This window comes from Setaria viridis, chromosome 5 (assembly GCF_005286985.2).
Source record: "Setaria viridis chromosome 5, Setaria_viridis_v4.0, whole genome shotgun sequence".
Taxonomy (NCBI): domain Eukaryota; kingdom Viridiplantae; phylum Streptophyta; class Magnoliopsida; order Poales; family Poaceae; genus Setaria; species Setaria viridis.
The window spans coordinates 9423995-9442786 of NC_048267.2; the positions used below are offsets into that span (position 1 = coordinate 9423995).

Sequence of the window (18792 nt, forward strand, 5' to 3'; positions counted from 1 at the left end):
CCGTTACATCGGATGTTTGGATGCTAATTAGAAGTATTAAATATAGACTAATTACAAAACTAATTGCACAATTGGAGTGTAATTCGCAAGACGAATCTATTAAGCTAATTAGTCCATGATTTGACAATGTGGTGCTACAGTAACCCTTTTCTAATGGTGGATTAATTAGGCTTAATAGATTCGTCTCGCGAATTAGCACAGGGTTCTGCAATTAATTTTATAATTAGCTCATGTTTAGTTCTCCTAATTAGCATCCGAACATCCGATGTGACACTGTTAAAGTTTAGCACCTCGTATCCAAACACCCCCAGATATGAGGCTCTGAGCAGAGACGGGTGATCGTCCCCAACCGCGCGCTTGCCCGCAGGCTCCAGTCTCCAGTCTCCACCAGTACGATCGATGCATGCAGAGGTGAGGTGGATCCCGGCACGACCTGCTATACCCAGGCATCGACGTCTCGTCAAACCAAGATCCATGGGAGTTCACAGCAACAAGATCTCATACCTAACTCAACCTAACTCAAGTCAAAAGACTAGTCTGTTGGGTGAGGGTTGTCCCACCTATATGTTATGCTCTCAATTTTCGATTTGAGACTAAATCTAACAGTTTGGATGGCATATGGCGGCAAAGTTCATATTAAAACAGCAGGAGTTAAGGAGAGATCCGCTCGTCAGGCGACGGGACTTGACGTGGTGATTTGAGCGTACTTTAATACACTGACTGACCGCATATGTTCCACGGCCTGCCTGTCAGTCTGTGCAAAGATCTGGGAGTTAAATCCGAGTATCTGATCAGTTCAGTACAGCCGCTGTTTTAATCTGACGCCTCCTGAGATTTTACCACGAAAGGTAAATGAGGCCAGTCCTCCTCTTCTGCTCTTCCTTCGTGCCTTGCCAGAGGCAGGGACATGAAAAAAAAAAAAACTGATGCATTTTCTGTACAGTGAAGAACACACAGTGCTTGCAACATGAACAGTGCACAGAGAGGCTCGAACCGAGCAATATACCTCTTGCGTTCGTGCGCCCGCATCATTTTCGCTCTTGGAGCTGGGATCCTAGTACTGACCAGTCTCTATCGGTGGTTCGGTATACACTTGTCTTCCTATCCATGTTGCGACTTGAATAGGCATGGGTCTGCTCCAGGTCCAGCTACACATGGTGCGTGGAGCAGTTCAGATTAAAATTCATCAGATTTCCTGCCGCTGGGAAATGGGGCTGTCGGTGGCAACCTGCTCTGTTCTTTCCTCCCAACTCTGAACAAGGTTACAAAACAAGGTAACAAAAAAAAAAAACAGATCCCCATAATATCGTCGCTAAAAGGATAAAGATTTAAGATTACCATGGCAGACTACTGAACACGGGCCACAGCGGTGAGCACTGAAGACGTCCCAACACATCGGAAAGAACTAGAAACCATCAACATCACCAGCTCAACAACTCGCACGCCACGACCAGCACAGTTCCATGCCATCCGCTGTCCTGACGTGGTTGTAGCCGACGACCGTGCGAGGCAGTGCACACCCGCATGGCGATTGGAAAGCCATGGCAACCTATTCATTGACAAGGCAGCCAGGCGAATAGGAGGCAGGTCAGGTGAAGCTGCTCCGGGGAGGACGAGGAGTCGAGGACGACCAGCAGACAGCGCCACGGCATGCAGCCGTGTTGCCGCACTGTACTGAGAATGGAGCATGCATTTCGCTTTCAGGCAGGCAGCCCCAGCTAAACCGAAACGGTCTTACACGGTGGGAAAGAGCTGAGGTGGCAGTGGCACGGGTGCCCACGTCAGCGGAACTGCTCCGCTGGCAGCAACGACGACAACCATCCGATGCCAGCATGTACTCCTACGGTACTGAGTACTGACTGCTGTGCTCACCGAGTCACCGTACGTCTGTACCTGGTGCAATACAGGTGACTGATACCTAATATCGTAGTACACTCCTGTTCCAGCTATTGTTACCATCCGAGGTACTGTATTTTCCTTGAAGGAAGGGACGGTACCGTACGTAGACGCATGATGGAGCCAGGCCGTACACGTCAGTGCTACGAGGTGCAGAGCAGTGGGTGGACACATCATCATCGCCGTCGGCGGTAACATTCGTCGGGCTGCAAGCTGCGTCATCATTCATCTCTGCACCTCGACCCAGATCTTCAGAACATGTCGCTCGCGCCTGTAAAAAGTGATCGACGGTCAAATCTGTCTCCTTTTATCCTGAGGCAACGTGGGCCAGATCACTAATCATCTTTCTTCCTCTCTCTCGGTCTCTCCAGAGCGCCCCCCAATAGCTCCTTGATCATGAAGGCGATACACACAAGCACTGTCTCAGCCTCTCAGCGAAGCACCACCAGCGTTGTGGAATCCTTTTCGTTTCCCCCTGGAAATGGGCCCAATCTCTCCATACGGCCTGCGCTAACATGGGCCTATTCATCATCTAAGAGTCCAACCCAGCTAAATCGGCCCATTAAGGAGCACCAGCCCACGTGAGCGAGACGCTGTCGGCTTGAGCCCAAACGACCCACCCAACCTCCTCTTCGTCTTCGTCTCCGTCTCCGTCTCCGACTCCGCCGAGCCGCTCTACTTCCTCTTCCCCCTCCGCACGAGAGGACACAACACCCGACGGCGAGGGACTAGGCGACAGAGGCGACGATGATGGCGTGTCGGCGGCTGGCGAGGGAGGCCGTCGCGGCCTCGCTCCGGCGGGGCGCCGCCACCGCGCCCATCGCCCACGCTCGCGCCTCCTTTTCCGCCGCCGCCGCCGCCTACTGCACCTCCCGCGCTCCGGTTGCCGCCAGCCCTGTTCGTCAATTCCTCGCGCGCTATTCGAGCCCCGTTTTCCAACCTCGCGCTGCCGAGCTCGGGCCTTCGCTCGCCGCGAGAGTGGCCCTTGGACTCCGGCCGCAGCTGTCAGGTAACCCTATGGTCGTTCCGCCGGTGCTTCTCTCCTCCTCTTCCGTTTACTGTTGATTAGGAATCGGGACGGGAATTATGTGGTTTTATTACTTGTCCATTGAGTGAATTGGCTTACCAATTTAAGCTTCGCTTGTCAAGAGCCAGGTTTCAGCATAGAGCAAGTAACGATTACACGGGCTCACTTTTACTTATTTTCTGTATTCAATTCCAGGCCTCAACCTGCTCAAAGGATTTGGGACCTGTACCGCACTGGGGATGGCACTTCATCAAGGAAAGGTTACTGCTACCACAAGAGGTGAAAATTCTGCCCCTAGATGCATCGGGGGTAAAAAAATGAAATAAGGTTTTCTTTTCAGCGCCCCACAGGAAAAACATTAAATGTTGTAGCTCAATGTGAGGTCAATGGCATACAAAGGCTCGTGGACTCGGAACAACAGCATTTTTCTGAAACACATGGTCAAAATGCTAGCCGGTAAATGTTGTGCAAAATTCAAGTTGCAACATTTGGGCAAAGCAACCGGTTTCTTAAACATATTTCAAAGTGCACCAGCTGCCATAGATAAAACCTGGATCAAATAAAAACTTAAGGGTCAATTTGTTTATGTTGACTGGCCCTTTAGGCTGGTTTATTTCTGTTGTACAGACTTATCCCTAGCTTGCTGCTGATTGCTTTCATTCAGATCTTTAAAGCCTTTTCTGTTAAGCATTGGTAGAGAACCTGAGTGTTAATGTTCTCGATTTTTTACTAATGAATGGTGCTTATTTTTCTAATTTTGGCTTCACAGATCTACCATCAAACGCTGTTACTAGGCCACCCCCGGGATCTTTGAAAAATGAGCTTGGTTCCTTCTGGCCTTTGGTTAGGAAACTTCAGCTGCCAATTGGATTGATGTTTCTGATTTTGACTGGTTGGCAGTACCCATTAGGTCTCACCATCAATATCTTGCTTCTCATCTACTGCTCGAGACCTAGCCGCTATTCAATATACCTGTTTCTTCAGGAGGTTGGTCAAATGTTTATGTTATTTTATAAGCAAATATGTTTGCAACTACAGATTTGTGGTGCTCAAAATGGAATGATGTTTTAGATTTCATTATGCTGTGCGACACAGTTAACTCACGAGGGCTTACTCTATGCTTTTCTGTTGAACTAATATACAATTAACTCTTTCAGCTTCGTCATAGGGAGATGGGCCAAAATAATGCTATGTGGAAAGAGGAGGTGAGTTTTATGCTTATTTATTTTTTTCCCCTTAACCTTAGTGGGGTGTAGTGATCTAGTGGATGCCTGCAAATTTATATTGGGGTTCTACACTGGTCTCATCTTATTCAGATTCTGACTTGCTTTCCATAAGGTAACCTCATATGCATAGCCTTCATGTACTGTTTACATGACCCTGAAACGTCCCATTAGCCCTCAGAATTATGAAAGTTTGACAAACTCATTTCACTATGTGATAACTTTCTCAAAACCAAATTAGTAAGATCGCCCCATGCCCCCTATCAAGTTTGTCAATATCACAGCCATGAACACTATTTGCTTACTACTTGCAGTCACGAATTTTGAATATAGATTTAATTGGTGAAGTAATGCCTATTATCAACAGAGCGACATACATGCACATAAATATTCAACTGTCTATTCTCTTTACTCTTCAGTATGCTCCTTTATGTGCTAACTTTTTGAATTAAACCTTGTGTATTTGTGTGCAGCTTGTGCATACAAGAAATGTTGACGTTCAAGATTACAAGTTCTTTTCTATTGGAACCGTTGAATTACCAGATGGAAGGGTGCTGCATCTCATTGGAATGCTGGGCAGCTGGTGGATCCACCATGTGTCTTATGTCAAGTGAAAAGAGTGGGTGTAGAATATATTTTAGTTCTGTACAGAGAGTTAACCAGCTGGTGCTGAGCAGCGGATATTTTGAATCAATTCTAACTGACTGTTGCTATTTAGAAAATTGACATTTTCGTAGGTGAACTATAAATGTAAGTTTTCTATAAGCACTGATATCCAATGCTGTCAAAAAGGTATTTGCAAGAATATAATGCAATCCAGTGCTATTTCTCATAGGCTGTACTTCCACAATGCAAGTCCACTTGGGAGATTCTGTTTCTTCTTGCCATGTAGTGTATTTTTGACCTGCGTGTGTTTGCAGTGCAATTGGCGATGGCCAAGTGAGTACTGAATAGCATCAACTGCATTATATTTGCTTCTCGAAGTTCCTCTTGTCCGTAAAAACGGACATGGTTATAACTTATAAGTTGATTTGAACTTTTAAAGCATCTTCTGTTGCGATGGACAAGCATTATTACTGTTATCCAAGTGAAACAGAATTATTCCAAAGAAGAATCAATTGAAGGTTTCAAGCATTTCATTTTAGTTTATTCTGATTAAACTGGCTTTTGAGATGCTCCCTCTTTTGGTCAATATCAGTATACATCAGAATTATGCTCTTGGTCACTACTTCCCTCTTTCAGGTGATATTTCTACAGTGAACTGATATGAAGGAATCTGGGATTTCAGTGACACTTGGATGAAAAAATTGGAACAATGTGCTCTTTGCCATCTTTTGCTTTGCATCATGAATCTTTACTTTGCACGGCCCTTATCAGCTTCATTCATTCACAGAGCAACCATTCTAACATGTTTTCTAGGAAGGTAAATGATGATAAGGAATCGGATAAAGGAAACTGAGGCATAAAGACCATTTGTTCGACATGGGATAGGAATTTTGGAAAAAAGAAAGGTAACGTCGGTGTTTTTCTCTCTTCCTCCTTTTGTTTGGTATTTCCAACTTGCAATCGTCTATTTAACGACCTGCCCAGCAGTAGGGAATACCATAGCTGAAACTTCATTGCCTTTTTTGTTAGCCATAACGGTTTGGAAAACCAAACCTGTTTCTGATCACTTGGTATAGACATGGCTGGGAGGATCATTGGCGTCGCGGTGGACTTCTCATCATGCAGCAAAGCAGCCCTGAGATGGGCATCAACGAACCTTACCAGGAGCGGTGATAAACTCATACTTATCCATGTGAACAGCTCCTATCAGAATGAACAAGGCGCAGTTCATCTCTGGGAACAGAGTGGTTCGCGTGAGTAATCACATCTCTTCTTCTCCGTTCTTGTTTGGTTTGAAGTTTGATCTGATGCGCCTCATGAAGCCACATTGATTTACCATGCTTTGTGTATCCTGGTGATTTCAGCACTCATCCCTCTGGCTGAGTTCTCAGATGTCACCAAGACTTACGGTGTGTCTCCAGACAAGGAGACAATTGAGATCCTCACTCAAGTGGCACATCAGAGAGGGGTACGGGTCATTCCTGTTTCTTTTGCACATATTCAGCACTCAGTTCTTGTTTTTCCCCCTGGAAGTTTCTATTCGTGAGCTGATTCCTGAGCTGTTGGAACTTGGAACTGCATGGCCACAGATTGAAGTTTTTGCGAAAGTATTCTACGGCGACCCTGCAAAGAAGCTGTATGAAGCAGTCGACCTGGTTCCCCTCAGCTGCATGGTTATCGGGAGTAGAGGGTTGAGCACGCTCAAGAGGTAAGCTTGCAGGCTTCTATTTTCAGAAGAATCTGATGATCTAAACCTTCCTGCCTTGAGATTTCTGGGTAATGAAATTACTGACTGAATATTTACTTCCACCATGGTTGCTGCTTCACTCAGGGCTCTGATGGGCAGCGTGAGCACCTATATCGTCAACCACGCGGCCTGCCCCGTGACGGTTGTGAAGGAGAACATGTAGACATGTAGCGGCAGTCAGCCCGTTGAACGCTGCTGTTTACAAGCTCAGTCACTGCAAGAACAACACGTCTATGATTCTATGAATGATAGTAGTCAGAACAAATAAGTGTGCTGGACATGCACTGATCCGGTGGATCTTGCTCCTGTTACTCCCTGTATATCTTAAGATGTATTAAGCCAGGTGTAATCGTAAAATAATTGCTTGTAGAATCCGTTAAAAACTCCAGTCGCTGAGATGCTGAATTTGCAGTGAGGCTGATAGCACAGGGGAACCATGCTGCCGTTCCTCTGACGTCCGTTCTCTGATCGGACGGCTGGAGACGAACCCTGGGATCAAATAGATGACTGTTCGTAGCTGGTGGGGTCTTTCCATGGCCTTGCACGCCGCCAACTGCGGCGGCCGCGTGGTGGCGCGGCGCGGCCTTGGCCGCGCTCTTGCTTCCGCGCTGCTGTGCACGACCGCCACGACGCCTCAGCGCATCTCCCACTACCTAACGCACCAGCCGCGGGCGACCTGGGAGGCGCTCTCCGCCACCTTCCCCGCCGCCGCCGGCGGCGCGGTGCCGCACGGCCAGGTCGACGCCGTGCTCCTCTCCCTCGCCAGGCACCCCCACGCCTCCCCCGAGCCCGTCGCCAAGAACGCCCTCACCTTCTTTCACTGGTCCGCCGCTGCCGCCGTCGCCTCCTTGCCGTCCTCCTCCCACTCCCTCCGCTCCTACTGCCTCCTCGTCCACCTCCTCTCCCGCGCCGCGCTCTTCCGCGACGCGTCCGTGCTGCTCGAGGCCGCCATCGCCAAGCACTCCTCGTCCTCTTCGGTCCCCGCCTCGTCCTTCCTCGACGCCTTCTTCGCCGCCTATGAGGACAGCGGCACGGGGGCCACGACCCGCGGCCTCCACCTCCTGGTGCACGCCTATGCGCGGCTGCGCCTCCCGGGGGAGGCCCTCGAGGCCTGCCGCTACCTCGCGCAGCGCGGCATCATCCCCTCCCTCTCTGCCTTCAACGCCGCGCTTCAGTCGGCGCAGCGCGCCGGGGCGTTCGGTGTCGCATGGGAGGTGTTCGAGCTTATGACGCAGAAGAGGGTGTATGCGAACCAGAGCACCGTCGAGCTCGTCATCGGCGTCCTGAGTCGGGAAGGCGAGCTCGCCAGGACCGCGGCGCTCGTGGAGAGGATTCACGGCAAGAAGTGTGCTCCCAGCATCGTGGCGCACGTGGCACTCACGCTGAGGATGATCGAGGAAGAGAAGGTGGAGCAGGTGATATTGCTGCTGAAGAGGATGCTGCAGAGGAACATTCTGCTTGACGACATCGCTTACTCACTGATCGTGGACGCTTACTGCCGTATTGGTGATCTGAAGGCCGCATTCGAGCAACGGGATGACATGGTCCGCAGAGGTTGTCACCTGAATGCGTTTGTGTATACTTCCCTCATCAGAGCGCATTGCTGTCGACGCAGTGTCGACAAGGCTGTCCAGTTGCTCCAGGAAATGCTATCCATGGGATTGAAGCCGTATGATGCTACGTACAGCCATCTCATTGCCGGGTGTTTCAGACAAGGCATGGTAGAGGAAGGCTTGGCCTACTTCGAAACCATGCTCCATGAAGGTTTTGTGCCGGATATCAGCAATTGCAACGATATGTTAGGGGGTCTCAGCAACGCAGGAGAGGTTCGCAAGGCGAATGACCTGCTGACGGCACTGATGGACAAAGGACTTGTTCCTGACAGGGACACATACCAGAGACTTATTGATGGATATGGCAAGGCTGGTGATGCAGAAGGCATTGTGAAGATCTACCACGAGATGGAGCACAGAGGGCTTCATCCTGGTGTTGATGTTTTTACCACCTTGATCAGGGGCCTTTGCCAGTGTGGTAATCTGAAGGAAGCTGAGAAGTTTTTGGTGGTGATGAAGAAGAAAGCAGTGGCTCCAACTAGTGACTTGTACGACTTGTTAATCAGCAGCTACAGTGAGAAGGGCAACACTAAAAGAGCACTTTGGTTCTACGATATGATGATCGCAGAGAATGAGAAGCTTGTCCCCTCTGCTGACTCTTTTATGATGTTGGTGAGGAGAGTCATCAAAGTAAAGAATTATTATCCCCCAAATAACTGACCATGTCATTAGATCACTGGAGGACGCCGGGAAAGCTTAAAGGGATATAAGAAAAGGTAACTATTAAACATCGTTTCTCTTCTAATATGGAATGAGTTTGGAGCTAAAGTCAGGCAGAACATGCCTTTATCATTGCATTCTTTTGAATTCTTTAGACAAGAGAACAATTCACTATGGATTTTACATTGTGGTGCCTTAATCTTTGGGGGGGGTGGGGGGGGGGGGGGGTGAGATCGCATAGGGATAGAGGGGTGAAATCTACCTCCCATACCATTACCATGTTAGGAACTCTCATATTCCATGCCTAGTATTTGTGTCAGTAACTGAAACACATTGAAATTCCTGTTGCGGGGTGGCAAATATTCTGTTCTTTTCTAGAGGGCATTTGCATTTTGGCTTGTTACCGTTACAAACCTCTGTTATGCAGTTCCGTTTACTCATAATGAGAAGTAAAGACATGACATGACCTGCAGTATAAGTAACTTCAGGCCATGTTTTATTATCCGCATCCTGTGCCTTCATTTGTGTCTACAACAATAAGAGGGTTATTTTTTGTAGAAGTTTTTAATTCTGGTAGCATTGGTGGTCACGATATATTTCTACTTTCTATGAGACTATGATCCATTTCTTCATTTTGCAACATTTGTCACAGTGCTATACCCCTGAAGCCCAAACTGGACAGCTGGAGGCCCCGATGGTGAGGTCTTGCCTGTCACGGCATTCTGGGCAGATCACTGGCTGGGCTCAGCTGGCTCAGTTCATGCCAGCCTTGCACTCCCCACACAACGAGGGGTAATTCGATGTGGCCTCCCACAGTTCGTTCGAGCACCAACGGCCTCGGCCAGTACGCATGGTCGGGCTTTCGGTGGAGGATTCCCTTTACAACCGACCAAATAACGTCGAGCATCAACCCAAGCATCGGATTGTTAGGGTCATGTTCGGTTAATCCTGGATTGAGAGGGATTAATTCCCTATAGACTTATATGAGAATTAATCCTTCTACTCCTCTTCAATCCCTTTCGAAAAGGAATTAATCAAACAAAGCCTAGGTAGGCTGGATATAGGCCCAATTCTCCACTCCTCACTTACATTCAAATAATACAACCTGATTGTTTTTTCACACGAGTTTTACTGTTCGATTCCTATACATTATGTTTCACTTACATCTCAGTAATTCTTCTCAAACAAGATATACAAATCTTTTTGTGCCGTGAGTTTATATGTATATAATTTTGTTTCGCTTGAACAAGTTTTTGTTTTAGTTGAAATCGTATCATTCTTCTTATGGAACAACTCTCCTTTTAGCGGGAACTATTTTACCCTAAACCTAGAATATGTTTTTTAACCTAGAATATTGTTTTGCTCAATCAAAATATTCTTTAAGAAAATATCATTCTAATTTACTCTTAAGAGGAGGTCTCGTTTTAGAGCTCTTATTGTAAGGAACGCATTGGTGTAATTTAGATGGTGGTTCAATAACTATAATTATTTTTAATTTCTATTCCCTCCACTCTAAACTATAAGTCTTTTTATAGGTCTTTTTTTTAGTTTTGCCACAAGTTAAACTTTTCTAGTTTTGATTAAGTTTATAAAAAATGCATAAATATATACAACATCAAACTAGCACTAGATAGACCATACTTTTTTTAATATTGTAGATGTTAATATATTTTATATAAATTTGATCAAAAGTTAAACAAGTTTGATATGACAAAACTAAAATGGCTTGTAATTTTTAATCGAGGGAGTATTAACTTTTTAAACGACATACTCCCTCCGTCCCAAATTACTATTCGTTTTGGCTTTTATAGGTATATAGTATTTGCTACGTATCTAGATATAATATATATCTAGGTGCATAATAAAAATTATGTATCTAGAAACAAAACGGATAGTATGGACGGAGGGAGTAGCTACTGGGTTCTTTGTCGGTGGATCTTCAGTATTTCATGTTCACCCAAAGTATATGGTGTCCCCTTTTTTTAGATCGAAAGGTCTCCTCTGCTTTATTCTAGATGAGACACGGAGACAAGGGTAACGCAAATCTTTACAATATCTGAGCATCACGCGTATTCGAACTGGAAAAAGCCATACAAGATCCCAACAAAAAGCATCACAATGTATATTCTTTATAATTAAATTATTATATATACCTTAGTGTCATTGATGAACATGAAACCACGGCATGTAGTCCTCAACTACTGGATGCCAAGACTTCTACCGATCCTGCCGTCAACCCTATGCCATTAGATGGAAGAACGGTCTCCTACTCCTTCTTTTGCTTCGTGATACAGTGCAAATACTTTGGAAGAATGGTCTCCTACTCCTTGATCTTTTGCTTCCTGATACAGTGCAAGTACTTTACTCTTCACTATGGAAGTATTTGATTCCACTCTTGCCGGAGCTATCACACCCAAGTGTTGGATTTCGGACCCAACCAGATGTGCTGCGTGGTTCAAGGTCCTAACCAAACAAACTCTATGATCTTTGTTGTTGTGGCCTAAACAGATATCGGAATAGTATTGCCATAAAATGATGGAAGAGTGTAGCGATGTCTGCGCCTCTTGCAAACCCCAATACTTGCCGTATCCATCTTGCAAACACAAATACTTATTATAGCAAATAGTAAAACACTATGTGTCAATGGTTTAGTGACTAATAAAAGAGTTGTGGATGCAAGAGAGGGGGCTCGTGCCCCCCTACAGTGTAGATGCTGATGGATTGGAGGTAAAGAAAGGAGTAAGAAAAAACATGGTTAATGAAGAAGAACAAAAAGAAAAAGCATCATTGCTCTTTCGCGTTGCATCCATCATTGTTGATAAACAACTACCAATATCTATATACTATAAACCACAAGTTTTCTTAAAATGTTTATTTCCCACCTTTCTTTTACACACTTGGTCGTCTATTTTCTTTCTTTTTTCTCACTTGATTGTTTATTCACAAGAGATTAGGTTGCCTTTTTTCGATTTGTTGATATGAACCATCATCATTTGCTTGCACGTGTCTTGGTGGTGGGTCAGGTCATTTGTTGTCATGTCCTCGACCGTGCTCATGGTGATCGTCCATCAACTGGATCACCTGTCAATCGGCCGGTGGCTGCAATTCTCTCCAACAATAAGGTCGAAGCAAAGCTTAGGTAGCCCATGGCCATTGCATTCATCCATGATCTATGACTTAGGGTGTCATCAACGGTATGAGCTTTATTTCCATCAACATTACTTATTTTTTTAGCCTAAATAATTGGAAGTTTCATTTATAATCTTCTTATTTTGAACATCATTATTTTTGTGCTACGCGGATGCGATTGCGTGCTTATTGATATACATTATGAGCTCCAAGTGTGTGCTGCTTGTTGATCATTTTTGTTAACATTTTTAATCTATGAAATATTAAATTATTATTAGTAAAGTTTTTTATAACTGTGCGTGCTCCAAAAAATAAAAGGCGGACAAAACTCAACATAAAAATACTGAAGTACAAAGTCCCACTTAGTTTGTTGCATGGCTTTGTTCTACCCTTTCTTGTTTCAATATACATGAAACAATATCACATGAAAGCACATATACTTTCTTCCTTCCTTCAAAAAGCACATATAACCGATTAAGTTTTTAGCACAAGATATAGCACAAAAAGTTTCATACATTACTAATAAATGCAAAAAATAGGAATAATTGTCCAATTTCATTTGGCCAAGCTATTAAGGATCTGTAGTGTGCTATCAATTTTCGATTGAAAGATTATTGACGATGAGTTACATTCAAAATATGTAGTGTTGTGCTCGATTGTTTGAGCTCAATAAAAAAGATGTACATTGCACCATCATTGGTAGGTGGAGTAGTAAGGGGTTATACTTTGCCCCGTACTCTCTGGTGAATATAATATTTTATTCTCCTGGACACGCGTGATCCACATTTTGTTTGGAGTTTAATTTTAACTCGACAAGCGGTTGGTAACCACTATAATGTGTTCAATCTGGTTTGAATCGGTCACGGTTCAACTTATAGACACATTATAAATGACCTTAGATGACAAAATGAATTATTGGAAACATAAAAACACAGTAAGATGCATAAAAAATGAGGATGAAAATATTAGTCTATTTCAGGATACGACTACCTATTCCTATAGAAAAATATTTATATCTCAATTATACTTGCATAATGGCACATGTTTAACAGATCATGAGTAGAAGGCAGGAGCTCTACACTTCCTACAAAGAAAGGTTTGGATATCTGATTTTACATAATTTCATATGAATTAGGATCTTTGATTCAACAAAATGTACTTAAAGATATGCATGCAGATCATGCTCCTATTCCAGATAGTTTTTATGGCTTATTCAATAAGAAGTGTTAGTCTGTCATCAAAGATGATTTTTTAGGTTGTGCTGAGACATTGTGGTAATCTGGATCTCACAAATTAGGAAAATGGGTCTTTTGACTACCCTCATCCCTAAATAGGATAATCCACAAACTATAAATGACTAAAGGCCAATTTCTCTTTTGAGTTATTCAATCAAGCTCTTATATTACCAAACTGTTTTAATAGGTAGTGGATACTAGTTTACTAAGGGGATATTTATACATGACTGCTTGGCATGAATTTTCTAGTTTGTACACATCTGTCATCAATTTAAACGAGAAATAGTGACTCTAAAGCTTGATTTTGAAAATATCTTTGTTAAGATAAGTGATTCTACAAGTGTTGCATCATGAGGATTTTTCCACTAGGTAGATCAGTTGGATTAATTCACTTTTACAGTCAGGCACTTACTTAGTTCTCCTTAATAGGATTGTTTCTATTTTAATCCTAATATATTTTTTTGAGGAACTAATCCTAATATATATGCTCTATATTGAAATGTGGAGGGAGTATGTTTTGGCCCAATTCGAATGGCAGGCCGCCGCTCTCTAGCTAAGTACAGTAGGAAAATGCAAAAACATATGTATATGTGACCACATGGCTTATCTCAACCATTAATTTCTCTCCATCCAACTCTTGATCCATTACCTATTCATGTACTTCTTCCCCGATCCATCTTACCATTGATTTAAAAATGAATGGCTTGTATGGCTTATGTCGCCACATGTGTGTGAAAAATCCATGTTCAAGTATAGTGTCCATTCTCTTGTCAGTTCCAGTCTTGCTGATTTGTTGATGAATAGATTTACCTAAAAAAAGGTTGATGAACAAATTTATGTCATCCTAGATTGCTTAGCTTACCATCGGTTTCCTCAGCAGTCGCAGAATACGCACTGAACTAATGTTGAGGCCTTTGACCTTGAGGATTCTTGGAAAGGGCGTGGCTGCGCACGGGCACAGTAGTAGCTAGCTGAGCTCGTTGGGATTTGGCTCGCCCATACTTGTTGGGGGATTAGGCGTGGTCAGCAAAAACCAAGCTCGAAAAAAACGGACTGGCCCGAACCCGCCCAAACAATTAATTTGATTTATTTTCAACTAAAAAGGCACGCGGGCCCAACCTGAGCTCGCTGGGATTTGTCGTGCCCAACTTGCTGTGGGACTAGGCGTGGTCAACGAAAATCAAGCTCGAAAAAAATCAGACCGGCCCGAGCCCGCCCAAACAATTTTGATTTATTTTTCAACTAAAAAAGAACGGTCTAGTCGAGCCCGGCAACATTCATGGAGCGGTCATGAGCACGATTTTCCAGCCCGAAATGAATCGGGCTTTTTTCGGCGTGGCCCAAGCCCAGCCTAACCTGACAAATGCTCAGGTCTCCCGGCCTGCATGATCATGGCCTGTGGGTGGGTACTTTGGCTCAGAACACCTGCAACTGCAACGTCTGCTGGAGCACGGCGTTGTGGTGGCGCGCGCATCGTTGGCAATTGTCCTTTGACATGGCCGGGTGCGAAGGTCGTCAGACAAGCGGTCGCAGGGCAAAACACATCGTGGAGAAGTCACACTCCACAGAGGTCAGGCCACGCTACCACTGTTAAGATATGATGTAAATCAGTTCAACCATGCAACTCAATATAACTCAGTCATGTTGTAGATATAGATAGCTTCTATTGTAACAAACTTAGATTGTATCTAGGAGATTAGTTTGGCTTGAGATATCTTGAGATTTCTTGGATTGTAAGCCACGCCGTGGGGCTCTTCCCGGCTATATTAACAAAGGTGCGGCCCCCCAAAGGGGTTCAACGCTTCACAATTTACATGGTACCTAGAGCATCCCTCAAACACATCCATGGCGAGCTCATCTAATCCCTTCGCTGCACCCCTGGTGCTTCCTATCACGAAGAAGCTCACCAGGAATAACTTCAACTTTTGGAAGGCATAGGTGATGCTGGCCATCCGAGGAGACCAACTTGAAGGCCTCCTTGATGGAACAGACGTCATGCCACCGAAGGAGATCGCCGCCATTGTTGATGCGAAAATTGTTAGCAAGCCCAACGAGGAGTACGGCAAGTGGGTTGCTCGTGACCAGCAGGTCATGAGTTACCTCCTCACGTCCATCTCAAAGGACGTTCTCACCCAGGTCGCCGACAAGGAGACGACAACCAACATTTGGAAGGGCATCCAAGAGATGCTAACATCCTAGACCCGTGCGTGTTCCATCAACACGCGCATTGCCCTCGCAACGATGAAGAAGGGCAACATGTCCATGGCGGACTACCTCACCAAGATGAAGTTGCTTGCAGACGATATGGTGGCTGCTAGCAAGCCGCTCGATGACGAGGAGCTGGTTGGTCACATCCTCACTGGTCTACCCTTGACTACAACCCACTGGTCACGGCTGTCGCTGCACGAGTCAAACCCATCACCGTTGGTGAGCTCTACACACAATGCCTCTCCTTTGATCATTGTCTTGATCTGCTCCATGGCGGCACCCAATCTGGTGGCGCACACTCCTCGGTGAACTCTGCCTCCCGTGGTGGCCGCGGTGGTAGGTGGGGCAATTTTCGAGGGCATGGAGGGAATCGTGGCGGTGGCGGTAATGGCAATCCAGACCGTGGCCGCGGTCCTCCTGCCGGAAATGGGAACAAGGGCAACTACACCAACAATGGCGGTACATCTAAACCTAGATGTTAAGTGTGCTTGAAGGTAGGCCATACCGCCTTAGATTGCTGGTATAGATTTGATGAAGGCTATGTGTCAAAAAACAAGAGTGCCTCTGCTGCGTACAACTATGGTGCTGACTCCAACTGGTACACCGACATGGACGCGACTGATCACATCACTGGGGACTTGAACAAGCTGGCCGTGCATGATCTCTACAACGGCAATGACCAGATCAAAACAACAAATGGTGCAGGTATGATTACTAACCACATTGGTTAAGCTATTGTTCCTACCCCATGTCATAATCTACATCTTAAGAATGTCCTTCGTGTACCTGATACTTGCAAAAACATGGTTTCTCTTCATCGCCTTGCCTCAGATAATAATGCTTACCTTGAGTTTCATCCTAATTTTTTCTTAATCAAGGATCAGGCAACGAAGAAAACCCTCCTTCACGGCAGATGTAGAGGAGGTCTCTATCCACTTCCTGTCGCAGCACATAGTTCCAGAAGACAAGCGCTAGGTGCAATAAAGCAATTTTCAGGCATGTAAGATTAGGACATCCTTCTTTTCAAATTGTTCATCATGTTCTTAGTCAAAACAATTTGCCTGTTTCAAGTAATAATAATGCTGAGACCATATGTGATGCTTGCCAGTAAGCTAAAAGTCATCAACTTCCTTATTCTGTGTCTACAAGTGTCTCCAAAGCACCTTTGGATCTTATTTTTTCTGATGTATGGGGCCCAACGCTTGATTCTTTTGGCATGAAGAATTACTATGTGAGCTTTATAGATGATTTTAGCAAGTTTACTTGGATATACTTGCTGCGGTACAAATTTGAAGTTTTCAAATGTTTCCATGAATTTCAAACCTTAGTCGAGCGTCTCTTCAATTGAAAGATTATTTCAGTTCAATCTGACTCGGGTGGGGAATATGTGCGCTTGAATTCTTTCTTTTGCCAAATTGGCATTACCTATCTAGTCTCATGCCCCCATGCTCATTAACAAAACAGTGATGCCGAGCGCAAGCATAGACATATAGTAGAAGTTGGCCTATCGCTTCTCGCTCATGCACACATGCCTCCGAAATATTGGGACGAGGCTTTTCTTACTGCCACTCACCTCATTAACCACACTACCACCAAAATCCTCCAATTTAGCACGCCTTATGAGACCTTGTTCAAGGTGAAACCAGATTATTCAGTGTTGAGAACCTTTGGTTGTGCATGCTGGCCCAACCTTCGCCCCTACAATTCTAGAAAACTAGAATTTCGATCCAAAAGATGTGGTTTTTTCTATCTATAGCAATCTGCACAAAGGATATATGTGCCTTGACATAGCTACTGGCCACTTATTCATCTCTCGTGATGTCGTATTTGATGAGACTGTCTTTCCTTTGCTGAATTGCATGATAATGCTGGTGCATGGTTTCGATCTGAGCTGTTGCTTCTTCCTTCTCATTTACTTTACTTGATCATGTGGCTAATTCTCATACAGATGCTACTAATGTTCCATCGTCATCTGCAGAAAATTTGGAGTCCAATGGTGCACAACATAGATAGTTTGGACATGATTTCATGTAGGTATCCCCGAGCGCGGCTCCTAAGGAAGATTTGCCTGTGGGCGGCACAGACGTCCCAGATGCAGCAACTCCGGGATTCGCTACTGGCCAGTCCAGCGCGGTCACGCCACCGCTTGTCGGCCACGCGCCATCTCCACCCAAGCCAGTCTCCTCCACGCGTCCGTCCGGGACTCCTCTGCGTGAACCAAGGGAGAATCCATCTGCCGGGGGCGCTGCTGGCAACCAGATGACAATCGCACCGGTTCACACCTCCATTGAGAAACCTGCCGTCGGATCCACCTTGGGATTGGGTGCAGGATCAGATATGGCCGACGCAGTTGTGACTGATCCAGCCGCTGCAGCTGTAGCTCTTGTTGTTCATCCGACAGCACGATCACAACATGGAATTTGCAAGCTAAAGACCTACACTGATGGTACTGTCAGGTACAGTTTTCTGGATGCTAATGGAGAACCAAATAATTTAGATGATGCCCTTGCTACTAATGAAGATCGGAAACAAGCTATGGATCATGAGTTTACAGCATTGCTCAAAAACAAAACTTGGCACTTAGTACCTCCTACTCATAGCAAGAATATCATTGGCTACAAATGGGTATACAAAATCAAAAGGAAACCAGATGGTTCAATTGATAGGTACAAGGCTCGTTTAGTTGCAAAGGGTTTCAAGCAAAGTTATGGCATTGATTATGAGGACACATTTAGTCCTGTTGTTAAAGCTACAACTATCAGATTGGTTCTGTCACTTGCAGTATCAAAAGGGTGGTATCTACGCCAACTGGACGTTCAGTACGCATTTTTTCATGATGTTCTTGGGGAAGAAGTGTATATGAGGCAGCCGCCAGGATACGAGGATCACTCTAAACCTCAGTTCATTTGTAAATTGGATAAAGCTATATATGGTCTGAAACAAGCACCACGAGCCTGGTATTTGAAGTTAAGTACAAAGTTGCAGTCTCTTGGTTTTCGATCCTCTAAAGCTGATATCTCATTGTTTTACTTTCATAGAGGAAACATTACAATATTTTTTCTTATATATGTTGATGACATTATAGTTGAAAAACATTGTCAATTCTTCAGAGAAAGCAACACATGCTTTACTTTCAGATTTAAAAGCAGAATTTGCATTAAAAGATTTAGACGAGCTGCATTATTTCCTAGGTATTGAAGTTAAAAAGATCAAGGATGGTATTTTACTGTCACAAAAGAAGTATATATCTAATCTCCTGAAGAGGGCTGGGATGATGAACTGCAAGCCAGTAAACACACCCATGTCCACGTCAGAGAAGTTGTCAGCCTATGAGGGAGATATTCTTGGACCTGATGACTCAACAAAATACAGAAGTATCGTTGGAGCACTTCATTGTGTTACCCTCACGCGACCTGACATCTCCTTCTCTGTCAATAAAGTTTGTCAA

At 44.8% G+C, this 18792-nt stretch overlaps 3 protein-coding genes across 3 annotated transcripts; all 3 read left to right on the forward strand.

The window, feature by feature from the left end:
* The first annotated feature begins 2546 nt into the window (after window positions 1–2546).
* Window positions 2547–4978, forward strand: LOC117857489 (uncharacterized). Its single transcript, XM_034740174.2, has 5 exons — window positions 2547–2905; window positions 3119–3202; window positions 3693–3910; window positions 4081–4128; window positions 4620–4978. The coding sequence occupies exons 1-5, from the start codon at window positions 2644–2646 to the stop codon at window positions 4758–4760; spliced, it is 753 nt and encodes a 250-aa protein (XP_034596065.1). The 5' UTR covers window positions 2547–2643; the 3' UTR covers window positions 4761–4978.
* A 758-nt stretch (window positions 4979–5736) lies between these two features.
* LOC117857490 (universal stress protein PHOS32) lies at window positions 5737–6887 on the forward strand. The gene is made up of 4 exons (XM_034740175.2): window positions 5737–6005; window positions 6117–6220; window positions 6342–6460; window positions 6584–6887. The coding sequence occupies exons 1-4, from the start codon at window positions 5831–5833 to the stop codon at window positions 6660–6662; spliced, it is 477 nt and encodes a 158-aa protein (XP_034596066.1). The 5' UTR covers window positions 5737–5830; the 3' UTR covers window positions 6663–6887.
* A 115-nt stretch (window positions 6888–7002) lies between these two features.
* On the forward strand, window positions 7003–9892 carry LOC117857488 (uncharacterized). The gene is made up of 2 exons (XM_034740173.2): window positions 7003–8828; window positions 9425–9892. Exon 1 carries the CDS (start codon window positions 7003–7005, stop codon window positions 8770–8772), a length of 1770 nt encoding a protein of 589 aa, XP_034596064.1. The 3' UTR covers window positions 8773–8828; window positions 9425–9892.
* Window positions 9893–18792: the final 8900 nt, after the last annotated feature.

What these genes read in the sequence shown, in the direction of transcription:
- LOC117857489 (XM_034740174.2), top strand. Translation starts at nt 2,644, where the DNA reads ATGATGGCGTGTCGGCGGCTGGCGAGGGAGGCCGTCGCGGCCTCGCTC. An exon ending in GGTTACTGCTACCACAAGAG is followed by an intron (nt 3,203 to 3,692) that starts GTGAAAATTCTG and finishes TTGGCTTCACAG; the next exon opens with ATCTACCATCAAACGCTGTT. An exon ending in TATACCTGTTTCTTCAGGAG is followed by an intron (nt 3,911 to 4,080) that starts GTTGGTCAAATG and finishes TAACTCTTTCAG; the next exon opens with CTTCGTCATAGGGAGATGGG.
- LOC117857490 (XM_034740175.2), top strand. Translation starts at nt 5,831, where the DNA reads ATGGCTGGGAGGATCATTGGCGTCGCGGTGGACTTCTCATCATGCAGC. An exon ending in CTGGGAACAGAGTGGTTCGC is followed by an intron (nt 6,006 to 6,116) that starts GTGAGTAATCAC and finishes TGGTGATTTCAG; the next exon opens with CACTCATCCCTCTGGCTGAG. An exon ending in GGGTTGAGCACGCTCAAGAG is followed by an intron (nt 6,461 to 6,583) that starts GTAAGCTTGCAG and finishes TGCTTCACTCAG; the next exon opens with GGCTCTGATGGGCAGCGTGA.
- LOC117857488 (XM_034740173.2), top strand. Translation starts at nt 7,003, where the DNA reads ATGACTGTTCGTAGCTGGTGGGGTCTTTCCATGGCCTTGCACGCCGCC.